Source organism: Sinocyclocheilus grahami, unplaced genomic scaffold (assembly GCF_001515645.1).
Source record: "Sinocyclocheilus grahami isolate Dianchi unplaced genomic scaffold, SAMN03320097.WGS_v1.1 scaffold125.1, whole genome shotgun sequence".
In the NCBI taxonomy this organism is placed as follows: Eukaryota; Metazoa; Chordata; class Actinopteri; order Cypriniformes; family Cyprinidae; genus Sinocyclocheilus; species Sinocyclocheilus grahami.
In genome coordinates this window covers 1,937,710-1,950,992 of record NW_015505304.1, presented here as the reverse complement: position 1 = coordinate 1,950,992, position 13,283 = coordinate 1,937,710, and the positions used below count along the sequence as shown (strand labels likewise).

The 13,283-nt window shown below is 36.2% G+C and overlaps 1 protein-coding gene across 1 annotated transcript; it reads right to left on the bottom strand.

Annotated features, from left to right (window-relative positions):
* Window positions 1–669: 669 nt before the first annotated feature.
* phtf1 (putative homeodomain transcription factor 1) lies at window positions 670–12,554 on the bottom strand. Its single transcript, XM_016278782.1, has 17 exons — window positions 12,231–12,554; window positions 11,929–12,018; window positions 11,786–11,842; window positions 11,631–11,700; window positions 10,603–10,761; window positions 10,184–10,364; window positions 9,285–9,399; window positions 9,035–9,211; window positions 8,706–8,954; window positions 7,321–7,449; window positions 6,795–7,064; window positions 6,407–6,538; window positions 5,690–5,776; window positions 3,528–3,683; window positions 2,551–2,646; window positions 2,344–2,469; window positions 670–1,039 (listed from the first exon to the last, which is right to left on the bottom strand). The coding sequence occupies exons 2-17, from the start codon at window positions 11,956–11,958 to the stop codon at window positions 1,019–1,021; spliced, it is 2,055 nt and encodes a 684-aa protein (XP_016134268.1). The 5' UTR covers window positions 11,959–12,018; window positions 12,231–12,554; the 3' UTR covers window positions 670–1,018.
* Between the last annotated feature and the right edge of the window lie 729 nt (window positions 12,555–13,283).

Sequence of the window (13,283 nt, the reverse complement as noted above, 5' to 3'; positions counted from 1 at the left end):
TTATATCACGCAATTCTGACTTTATAACTCGCAATTGCGAGTTTATATCTCACAATTCTGAGAAAAAGTCAGAATTGCGAGAAAAAAAGTCAGAATTGCGAGTTTTTAATCTCACGATTGTGACTTTATATCTCACAATTCTGTGAAAAAAAGTCAGAATTGTGAGATAAAGACTGATATGTTCTCAGAATTGCGAGTTTATATCTCACAATTCTGAGAAAAAGTCAGAATTGCGAGAAAAAAAAGTCAGAATTGCGAGTTTTTATCTCACGATTGTGACTTTATATCTCACAATTCTGTGAAAAAAAGTCAGAATTGTGAGATAAAAAGTCGCAATGACCTTTTTTTTTCTTTTTTATTCAGTGGCGGAAACGGGCTTCCATACCTCCCACCCCAAACATTTGGTTAAGGATTGACGATTACAGAAGTTTCTTATAGAAAGCTTTGTTTATTTGAATACAATGCCAGTAAAAAGTGCTCACTCCAAGAGCTTCAGTGTGCAAGTTTTTCAGTACCCTTTTCTAAAAACTCAAAACTTTAATTCCATCACCCATTCAGCAGTTGACATATCCATGTCTCGTACATAGCTTATCTAAAAGTACTGTTATATGCAATTATTCACAAGGCACATAGTGGTTATGTTTTAAGTGGTTGCTTCAAGACCAGATAATAAACGTGCAGAGTATACATTTATGAAAAACAGTGGTCACTGGTTGGAATATAACAGCAAGCTGTTAAGTAGTTACAGTAAGCAAGTGCATCAAGAAATCCTACTGCTGCATGGGTGTGCTTTACAGTTCTACAATCTCAATGAGGAAATCTCAACGACAAAGTTGAGCTGAACACAGTTTTGCTCGGACTGGCCGAAGGCACAGGGTAAGGAGGAAAGGTCATGAATAAGTTTGGTCAGTAGATTTGCACAGTTTTTAAAATATAACTTGGTCATCTGGTGGGTTGTGCACACTTAAGAGTCTCTCTGGACCAAGTGTTAAGATGCTGGCAGTGTAAAGGAATCACATCAAGGTTTGATCTTCCAGAGCTGTTAAAAAAACAACATACAATGGATATTGTTAGTTAAAGGGGTCATATGATGCGATTTCAAGTTTTCCTTTCTCTTTGGAGTGTTACAAGCTGATTGTGCATAGATAAGATCCCTGAAGTTGCAAAGACTAAAGTCTCAAATCCAAAGAGATATTCTTTATCAAAGATAAGACTCTGCCACGCCCTCCTAAAACGGCTCGTTCTAACACGCCTCCACATATCTACCTCACTATTTGGAAATATTTGCGTAATGCCGCCCAAATGTTCACGCAAAGAAAGAAGGCGTGGTTTCAGTAACCGCAGTTAGTGTTGAAGCAGCATGTCAGGGAGACGCTGTGTGTTTCTAGGCGAATGCAAAAGCACTTTTTTTGGCCTTCCGAAAGTAGATGCATTTAGGAATCTTTAAGATTACTTACAACAGAACAGCAATACAGTTTATGGACGACCGTTTCGTGAACCTAGGAGAGGAGGTAATTCTGACTTTGCTATGACAATCTGGCGCTTCTGAATCAGCTACTGTACGTATGTTTTGTTATTAGTTTAAGTATTTGCTGTTGACTGTTCAAATGCGGAGTTTTGCGCATCATGTGTGTGTGTTTGTGCGCGCGCGCGAGAGAGAGAGAGAGAGACAGAGACAGAGAGAGAGAGAGACAGGGTCACATCACAGTGGAGTCAGCTGTCTTAACCGTGGCTTGTGTACTGCACACCTACCAGCTTCATCACTGTCTGTCACGTGACTCTGTTCCCCTTTTCGGGCTTGAACTGATTGTAAAACTAATGACATTATTTACGGTCTTTACATTTATTTTGAAAGATGAAGCTCACGATTATGGTAAGGGGCGTTACATTTCCGACGAGTGCTTGCGGTGTTCGGCCAATCACAATGCACTGGGTCAGCTGGCCAATCAGAGACTGCGGAGAGGCGGGGCATAGAGGACCTACAATAATGTACAGTATTTGAAAAAGAATGTGTTTTTTGAACATTAAAGCATGTCAACATATTCTGTTACACCAAATACACAAAATAATGATCTTTAAAAAAAGCATCATATGACCCCTTTAAAGATTGCTTGTATATGTTGTACTGCTTGATGATAACAGTCATATACAACAAAGAGTGAGCAACCCCCACTATCCTGATAACAGGAAGAAGTACAAAAGCGGTTATGACTTTAGAGTCATAGATCATCAGATCATCGAGATCAATAACTCCAGACATCTGCATTTCAGTGGGACAGTAAAACAGACCCAGGATACAGGTGGAGATAACCACTGTACTTAGAGCGCAAATGTTTCCCTCACCCGGATGTTGAACCCTAGTAAATCGCTGACAGCAGCAGAGATGGCCGACAGGATGACCACTCTCGTGATATTGTAGATGAGCGGGTTCACTGTCAGACCTAGCAGACGAAATGGAGTGTCCAGTTCCTGAAAGCAGCAAATGATGATCAATGCAAGCAAGGCATGTTTTATTATTTCCCATGAATGATGCTTTTCTGATAGTCTTACTTTTAGTAATTTTGTGGCCAGCCTCAGCACGTTGTTCACTATGTTCAGCTGATCCTTTTTGTTGGGTTTCTTCTCCATCTTAAGATACAAGTTTATCTGAAGCAGAAAGTGGATAACACGTTACAGTAAGGTTTCATCTGCTAACAATAGTTAATTACACATACTTCTAAAGCACTTGTTAATCTTAATGTTAATTTCAACATTTAATAACACATTATTTTAAAAAAAGTCTGTTAATATAATTGTCCTGAGACAACATGTATTGAAGCTTGTTTCCAGTTTTCCACCACAGAATAATAATTAAAAAAAGGTATTTGCGACTTCTTATCTCACCATTCACACTTTCTCATAGAAAGTCACAACTGCCTTTTTTATTTTGTGGCAAAAAACAACAACAACAACAAAAAACAGAATGCTGTTTTTTGTTTCCACCATGGAATAAAAAATAAAAAAGGTAATTGCGACATTTTATCTCTCAAGTTTGAGTTTCTCAATTCTGAATTCATATCTCACAATTCAGACTTTTTTTTGCAATTCTGCACTTAATATCTTGCAATTCTGAGTTTATATCTCGAAAAAAAAAATCAGAATAGTGGAATATGAAATCAGATTGTGAGAATGAAGTTAGAACTCTGAGATGAGTTGCAATTACCTTTAAAAAAATTTTTTATCCCATGGCGGAAAAAAGCTTCTATAAACATGAACTAACATGTACTAACTAATGAACTAACTTTTATTAACTAACATTAACAAAAATGACTGGAACAAATGTATTGGTCCTTGTTAGTTAAACGTTAACTAAAGGGACCATATTGTAAAGTGTTTCCAGAAAATGTAATGGCACACAGCACACAACTCAGCTGTAAGCAATGCTGGAGCTATTTATTAGCGCCTGCGCAGTGTGCACGTGTGAATGGTTCACTTGTTTCTGAATAATACTGCCTCTTTGTTCTGTGCGGCTGAGATTTTTATCTCACCTGTTCAGTCAGAAGCACAGAAGCATTGCTATACTTTTGGTTGGTCTCAGCTCCGAGGGTAGCGAGGCGTAGGAGGAAAACCATTAGAGCAGCACACCAGACCATCAGCTCCCAGTTGGTCTCTGAATCCAGAAATGTGTGATGACTGTGCAAAAGCTGAAACACAATACCAGTTTCCTTCTCTCTATTAGACAGTCATATCTTCTAATGGTTAATGTGCAGTGATATGATACTTTACTTTACCTAATCTAAACAATAGATGTCACTTAAATTGTCTCTAAAGATGACTTTATTGCACATTACTAACAGTCAGGAGCACATTTTATACTTACTACTATTCTTACTAGATCCAAATGGCAAAAAAAACTACTTTTTTTTTAAGACAACCAAAGTGATGTGTTATTTTAGTATTATTTATATATGATGTTTAATAGCTTTTGTGAACAATAACAACACTGCGAAGTTTCACGATTAAACCTAAAGTTGCAACAAAGAATATTAACGCTAGATAAAACTGAAGCAATAATTAATGTGCTGTGTAAGTTATAATTCAAGTTAAATGCCACATTTACTATAGCTTCAACGGTACAGCAGTCTCTTTATAAGGCGGGATTTAGGCATGTGACGGTATCAAATTTTGATGTTGTGATAATTGCTAAAGCTTTTATCACGGTAGTGACATAATTTGCAAAAAATGTTGTCATAATATAGTATAACAGGTTTAACTGTTTCCTTCTAACAAAAAAGCAATACACAAAAATGTATAAAGTAAATAAATGTTTCAAACAGATTAAAGTGCAAAAGAATTATAAAGAATACTACTTTACAATAAGGTCTCATTGGTAAACGTTAGTTAATGTACTAACATTAACAATGAGCAAAAGCTATTTGTTACAGAGGTTATTATTCTTTGTTAAAAAATACAACTGTTAGTTCATGTTAGCTAAGGTCCATTAAATAATACAGCTACAACTTTTGATTTTAATATCATGCTATTATGTAAGATTGAAATTAAGTAAGATTAATAAATGCTTTAGAGATGAATTTTTCATTGGCAGTTTATGATAACTAATGAATTAACTAATGTTAACTAATGGAGTCTTAATGTAAAGTGTGACCGAAAAAAACAGAATCAAAACATTTTCAAACAATATCTAGGGTATGTTGTAGTCCAGATTAAAATGTAAAAATGTTTGAAAATAAATAGCCTATTAAGTCTAAAGACCCGTTCACACCAAGAACGATAACTATAAAGATAACGATATTAGCGTCCACACCAGTGAACGATATCGTCTGTTTATTCTAAGCGCACGTGCGTCTGCCGCTTTAAATTCTCGAGCTCGTTACAGCAGGATGGATTCTGATTGGCTGTCGATGTTTGTATCGTTCCATCAGCTGGAAAAAATCGTTCTGAAAATGATTCCAACTAAATAATTTCTCTGTGCTTTTATCGTTATAGCTGTGGTGTGGTGTGGATTTTTAGAACTATATCTTTATCGTTATCTTTATAGTTATAGTTCTTGGTGTGAACGGAGCTTAAGGATTTAAATATTTGGCACTGCGATGAGCACCACTGCGAATACAAAAATCTGAATGGCTGTTTAAAACATTTAAATCCTGATCAGAAACAGAAAGTAGAGCAGCTGTTTTGTTCACAGGGTTACCAGGATAACGGCTGCATTTCTGCTGTTTCTTCAGCACCATCTGTTGTCAGAGTATGAATGTGTATTTTTATTCAGCGCGTCTCCTTCACTCGTTCTGCCATGCACTTCTCATCCGTCTTGGGCTTGTTTACATCAGTGTATGCATCTTTGATGCAGCATACTGTGTTGTTGAGCATTTTAACCAGTTGACGAGAAAGGTATTCTTACAATGCATTAAAAAAAAATCGTAATAATTTCTAATAAATAATTATTCACAGCATTTTTAAGTGCCCACGATAACAATATTGTGCATGCTCATTACCGTGATATATTATATAGTATTACCGAATAATGGCACATGTCTAGTGGGATTATAGAAATAGTTACTGTTTTTAAGAACAAATGACATTGAAGGTAGAGCATATATGTAAATATGATTAGATTTTTTTGAAGGCAAACCTTGAAAAGACATTTCTAAAGGGTGTGTCAAAAACATTGTATGATAGAACAATAGCTGACCTGCGCACAGATGATGAAGGAAATAGACAAAGCCAGGAGGAAAATCGATGATACAATGACATCGACAGACCTCTGAGGGCCTCGTCTCTGTTAAACAGAAGAAAGAAATTATTAAATTGTATCTTCATATAGTGTCAACTAGCCTAGGTCCATGTATCTTTAAACAGGACTATACAAATGTCACTGCCAGCAGAAACACCCATTTACTGTCATTTGCGCTTATATAAACAGACTGGTTAAACAAGATGGATTAACAACATATAAAAGCAACCAAAGGCTCTGGAAATTGCCTTAAAGTTGAAATTAAACATAAAGAATACGTTATAGCTGAAATTAAAATTCTATACTATTTTGTCTAAATAAATACAATATATAGTTTTATAATTAATATAGTTTTAGTTATAACCAAACCAAAATTTAAGTATTTAAAATGCTACAAGTGAATTTAGGCATCACAAAATTGTAATGTACAGTATAAAACTGTTCAATTTAGAGATGTGCTAAAGGTTACATTCAATAGTGCAATTAAATTATTATTAGTTATTATTAGAGTAAATTAATAGATTAACTTTATGAGCATTAGATGACAGCAAAGCTTATCTAAATGTAAAAATTGAAGAAATTAGCATGCAAAATTGAATATCTATAAATATCAGTAGTATATAAAAAAAATATACAGTGCATCCCTACATGTCAGTTGTAGTGGGAAGATGATACCTTTAGGAATGATCGAAGTGAAAGCCACATCTTGATATTTTGCACTTTCTTCAGTCGAAAGTGAGGAATGTCAGATTTTTTGGCTTTGCGTGCAGATGTGAGATGGCTGAAGAGTTTTGCAAACAAAAGGCGCTGTAGTTGAGAACAAAAAAAAACATTTTTGGCATGTTACTTAACAATAACACAATAACTGTTCATTTATACATTGAGAAATGTACAAATATTATTAGGATACAGAATTAAACGTAACGTAAAATAACACCAAAATTAACATTTTAGCCTAAAGGTGGCAGCCAACATAAACATTATTTACAATGTTTATGTTTGCTGCCAAACATTTATTACAAACACACATAAAAAATTGATGCCAAGGCATTTTCATATTCACCTGTCTATATGTCCTCTCAGCCACACACATCATGAAGAAGAAGAGCCCAGAGAGGAAAACTCTTTCTATTGTGGTGATGATGAAGAATGCATAGGACAAGGCACAAGGTGGCCCAATGGCCACTGCGGGCAGTTCCTCGAAAGACACAGAACTGAGATTGGCAATATCCAGTTTTTGTGCCAGTCTGAAGCAGTAGGGCAGCAGAGCCAGTGAGGCGGTGACCAGACTGCCGAAGATCAGATAACCCATCCCTTGTTCGACCACCTTCACCTGGAAACAGAAATCCTTCAGCATAATTGTACAGCAACAACACTGACCTGTTGCTTTCCGGTCAGTTAGAAATGTGTCAAAGGCAAATTCCAATGTAAAACTCTATAACAGTCGGCGTTCAAATGCTTACAGAGGAGTTTACATTGAATTTAAATATAATTTGTGTTTAAAGAGGAAGTCAACAGTTCTCTTCTCTTTTTAAGCAATGTAAACCACTAATGTAGAAATAAACGGGGCAGAGAAAGAAGGACTTTACTCTTGTGAGAATGATACCACTGATCTCCAGCACGGACATGTCAGCTTTCTTACACTCTCCTTGCTCCCAGATAATGGCACTGACGCGATCTTTGGAGGGGTGACAAGCCTGCAGCCACGAAAACTGGTGCTAAAAGGATAAAGAAATAATTTGTGTCATTCAAAGTGCATAGATAAAGTCTTGCGACATAACCTTTTTTTTAACTGTGTACTGATATTCAGTAACTGTCAGGCAACAAAAGTTATGTGGTCAGACCAACATGCAGGAAAAAAACATAAAAAGGAAATGATACCAACCCTGCAGACCCTCATGACTGTGTGTCAAGTTCAATAAGTTTTCTAAAATATCAGCTAATTTGAGCACAACATGCAAAGAGCCCACAACTTGTTATAAGTGCTTATCCATTATAGAAATGACACCATGGAAATTAAATAATGCGTTTGCTGTTGCGTTTCAATAATTTTTTTTAAAAACACGGACCTTCAAAGTATCTGTACAAACTGTGGAAAGCACATTAATATTTAAATTGGTAATTAATTACTGCTTAGTGTGATTGGTTGCCTGTGCCAGTGCTGTTTGATTCAACAATGCAATCTTAATTTGTACTGGAGAGGTAAAAATTGGCTTTTACTAGGGGTTAATAAAAAAAACTGTATCCCAGAGTTAAAGGAATATTTCACCCAAAAATGAAAATGTACTCACCATCAGGCCATCCAAGATGTAGATGAGTTTGTTGCTTCATTGGAACAGGTTTGGCAATTTTGCATTGCATTACTTGCTCACTAATGGATCCTCTGCAGTGAATGGGTGCCATCAGAATGAGAGTCCAAACAGCTGCTAAAAACATCACAATAATCCACAAGTAATCCAAACGACTCCAGTCCATCAACTGAAGTCTTGTGAAGCGAAAAGCTCCATGTTTGTAGCCAGCATTAAGATGTTAAACTGTCCTTTCTGGCCAAAATATCAAAATAGAAAATTGTGCATGTTTCTCTCTTGATTCAGACGAGACTTTTTCACTGGAGAAAGAAATATTATGGATAGGGAACTTGTTTTTTATTTGACCTAATTTAAAAATACAGCTTTTTGCTTCACAAGATGTTACATGATGGACTGGAGTTGTGTGGATTACTGTGATGTATTTATGAGCTGTTTGGACTCTCATTCTGATGGCACCCATTCATTGCAGAGGATACTCTGGTGAGCAAGTGATGCAATGCTAAATTTCTCCAAATCTGTTCCGATGAAGAAACAAACTCATCTACGTCTTAGATGGCCTGAGGGTGAGTACATTTTCAGCACATTTTCATTTTTTGGGTGAACCATTCCTTTAAGTGAGGTATGAAAAGTCACATTAAGCTTATTACAGCAAAACTGCAACCCACCTGCGGTAAGGCTTCATCCTCATCACTCGTCGGGGCGATGTTTGGAAGAGGGTGGGAGTGGTTATGACTGTGAGGTTCCTCCTCCCCACTTTCGCTACTTCCTGTGGAGGCGGAGTCAGGATCCTGTAAAAGCTCCTCCCATAACATATCATCTGTGTCAGAGGCTGGACGTGAGCCCTCTGAGGGCCGCAGAAGCTCGACTTCACGTGGCAGCGCCGGGCCGTCTGTTGGCCTTCCGTTTTTCTCTCCCTGTATGTGTTCACTCACTGGTAATTAGCATTCTGAACTAACGTACAGACATTTACCTTGGTTTTTACAAAGATACTCACCTGAGTCTGGGGAGGCCGATTGTTCTTGGGAAGGTTGTGAAGTCTATTCCGGAGCGCTCGAGCGTATTTGGGAGGTGCCGATGAGAAGAGTCTCTCTCTTTGCAGCTCTGCTTCCTCTGCTTCTTCCTCACTGGAGAGATCTTCAGAAGCCCCATACGGAGGCCTCCTCAGGGGATTCTGCAAAGCCCACAGGATCTCAATCAATACAACCATGAATGTTCATGACGATTCAAAAAGGAAAGGGTTTTACCAGTCTCTTCTCTGATCTGTAGAGCCGGTGGCTGTCTTCAAGTTTGAGCTCTACTATCCCTCCCCCTCTACTGCTTTCATCCTCAGACCTCTTAGATTTTCTACTCTTCCTCTGTCTATGAATAAACACCAAAATAATTTACAACATGACACAAATGGAATTACGGCAAAAGAATGAAGTACTGACCAATCAAAAGCCAGGACCTATCCATTTATACCTGCTATAATATATAAGAGTAACATATAAAATTAAATCTGGTGCCTGTTTTATATAACACAATGCATTTTTTGTCTTGATCTTCTATTATAAGCATGTTTTTAATTTGTTTTGGATTAAAATATGTATATAATATAATATACAAAAAAATATATTTTAGTTCACATTCTAACATATCATGCAGTGTGACTCAAACCTAATAATATGTATGAATTAACAACTTTAAAAAGTTTTACCTTGAATATTATATTTAAAAATATATTTTAAATATTATATATTTTATATATAAACTTTTTAAAATATAGATTTTAAGATGTTCACACACATACGTACATTTAAGGTGTTGGAAAACATGACTTTTTACTTAAATATTACACCACAACATTTTTAGAGTAACTAAAATTAAACTTTTCATAAAAATGGTTTAAAGTTACATGAATACAACGAGTACATTTCTAAGAACTTAAACTAGATTATTTCCTTCTCTTTACTGTGGAGACTTTTTTTTGGGTCACTGATTCAGTAGTGTCAGCTGAACACTGGCACTTCTGATTAAACTGCAAGTCTTGCAGAACATTAGATGTATTGGCCATTGGATGAGCGAAAGAAAAAAAAAACACTTGGTCTTTTATGGCTCTGAGATAAGTCTGTCTCTAACAAATCTGACACAGCAGTAGCTTAACCTTTTCCTGCGAACAGGGCTGGCCGTCCGGCTGGGGACAGGGCTGTTGTCCGGGCTTCTGGAGGATTCTGTGGATACTATTTGGCAGTGTACTGTACCCAACAACAACATGAGACACAATGGACCCACAACCTCACTGGCACAGGCTGCAGGTACCTCAAAATACACCACAGCTCCTGCCACTGCAATGAACACAAATCCATCAGATCATGATACCATACTGAGAATTTCCATTTCTTTTCATTAATTTCCAAATTATATGGAAGTTTTTCAAAAGTATTATCACTAAACCACGTGTACAATCTCTCGACAAAATCTGAAATATTCAAAGAATGATCAACAAAACTATGCTAAAACACTTGAATGCATCATTTATGTTCATGTGACAGTGCTTTGCTGAAAAGAAAAAAAACTGCATACCTTGAAGAAAGTACAGAACTAAGATGAGGGTGGAAATGCTTTTAGATGTAACTTGGATCCACCACTGAAAGAAGAAAGGAAAAAAGAGGACCCTGACCAAGCCTTTACGAGTCAGAGCAGTCCAAGGGCTCTCTGGTTTGGCCTTACTAAACGTAGAACCTGCAGTTGTAAAGATACTATTTCAATTGTTTAAAAGAGCATCATACTGTAAATATGTTGGTAACTTTTAACAGAAAAAAACAACAATGTAAAATACAAAAATAAATACAGTAAAACAGTAATATTATTCAAATTTAAAATAACTCTTCCTTACATTACTTATAATAACTGAAGGAGTAACATATATAATTAATGGAATAAAAAAAACACAATCTTTCAGAAATCATTCTAATATGCTCATTTGCTGCTCAAGAAACAATTCTGATCACTGTTGAAAATGATAAAAATGCCTTTTTTTGGAAATGCTTTTATTAGAAATAGAACGCTTTAGTAACAGCACAAATGTCTTTTTAATCAATTTAATGCATCTTTGCTGAATCAATGTATTCATTTCTTTCAAAAAAATCCCAGCGACTCCAATATTTTGAGCAACTGCAAATTTACTGCAAAATAAGCAAGTAAAGAAATATAGATTTATAGATGAAAACCTTCAAATTGCTTGACACTACATAGACATCTAATTAGTTAACTAAAAAATATGTTTCTGTAAGTAATTTAGAGTGAAAATAGTAGCGCAGAAGCCCTTGTATGACAGATCGCATTTGATTATCTTGACTTTACTCGTTTATGTTTCTTCTTATAGTAATATGTCTTATTCAGATTTAGATAACATAATGATATTTTCTGGTTCTAAAATGAAAACATACATGCACAAAAACACCTTCCTGTAATGCCCGAAACAATGTCACTTTAGCAGTTGCCTGTTTTATAGCACATTTTTGCATTTTAAGTATGGTATCTGATCTGATAGCCTATAACTATTATATATACGCAAGAGACACAGATGCTAAACTTCAATGTTAACTCACCTCTCACTAGGTCAACATCAATGAGGTCTGGCTTGATATGGCCAGTCTTCTTAGGTTTGCTTCCAAAGCCCTGTTCATACGGAACAGTTTCACAAATCTGACTGCATACATTTTACACAATGTTGCAAACACACGCTGCCACTTTGTCACATTACCTTGAGCTCAGTCTGTTCCAGTGACTTTTCCCAAATCTGCTGATCATAGGCTCCGATCTTTGACACAAGATCATTAGAGAAATGTCAATCCCTTTCTAATCACAACCTGCATTTACTACATGACAGATCTAGTTAAGGCTTACCTTTTTCTGATACCATGCTATTCCTGCCATTTTTTTAAATACATTAGGTCAGGTCATCTCAGTAGACAGTGTAGACAGAATATGTCATTCCTCGAAAGAGTCAGAGAGACAGGTTATGTTATAGCTTACATTAAAAAGGAGACGCCTGCTCTCAGTTGCAGGTACAGACATAGGAAGCGACTCGAATAAAGACAGCGGCTGTGTTTCGAAACCTAGTGAGCTGCCTACCTAGACAGCATAAACAGTTACAGGTAAAGTTGCTTGCTTTTAGTTCTCGGAAAAGAATACAATATTAAACATACCTGGAGCCCAATAAACGATATGTGGCTGTGATTCCTCAGCAGTTCGTGTTGAGTCTTGTCAACATTTTCAGATGTTTACACAAACCTCGCCTCTCTTTCACTAAAACTATCTGACGCTACATCATACACATCTCATTAGGATGTTAAAACAACCGTATAAAGTTGCGAGCTACCTATATTTACTGTCAGACCACCCTGGCATTAATTCGGTTAAATCTGATCGATGATAAAATGATATTCTTGTAAAGGAGAAGTGCTTGTTAAAGTTCCCACTCTCATCAGCGCCTTCTGGCAGAAACTACAAGTGTGTGTGAAGCAGGCGACGACAACGCCTCATTAAATGTAAATGGCGGAACTACATGCTGTGCAAAATAAACTGCAGTAACTAGTGTAAAACAATAATAACATAAGATCAAATTGAAAATAATAATAAGTAAAAATAATTATAAGTAAAAAAAAATTGCTTAAAGTCGAATGTAACATGTAATCACACTGTATGCAATTAGTCTCATGATAAATGTGACCAGAATGACAAAACCAGTCATAAGGGTACATTTTTTAAAATTGAGATTTATACATAATCTGAAAGCTGAATAACTAAGCTTTCCATTGATGTATGGTTTGTTAGGATAGGACAATATATTTTGGCCGAGTCGAGATATAACTAGCTATTTGAAAATCTGGAATCTGAGGGTGCAAAAAAAATATCAAACTAGCTATTGAGAAAATCTCATTTAAAGTTGTCCAAATGAAGTTATTAGCAATGCATATTACTAATCAAAAATTAAGTGTTCATGGAACATGATCTTTACTTAATATGAATGATTTTTGGCATAGGCCTACAAGAACAATGAATAATTGTGACCCGTACAATGTATTGTTGGCTATTGCTACAAATATACCCGTGCTACTTATGACTGGTTTTGTGGTCCAGGGTCACAAATGATAAATTAAAGGGGTCATATGATGCGATTTCAATTTTTCCTTTCTCTTTGGAGTGTTACGAGCTCTTGGTGCATAAAGAAGATCTGTAAAGTTGCAAAGACTAAAGTC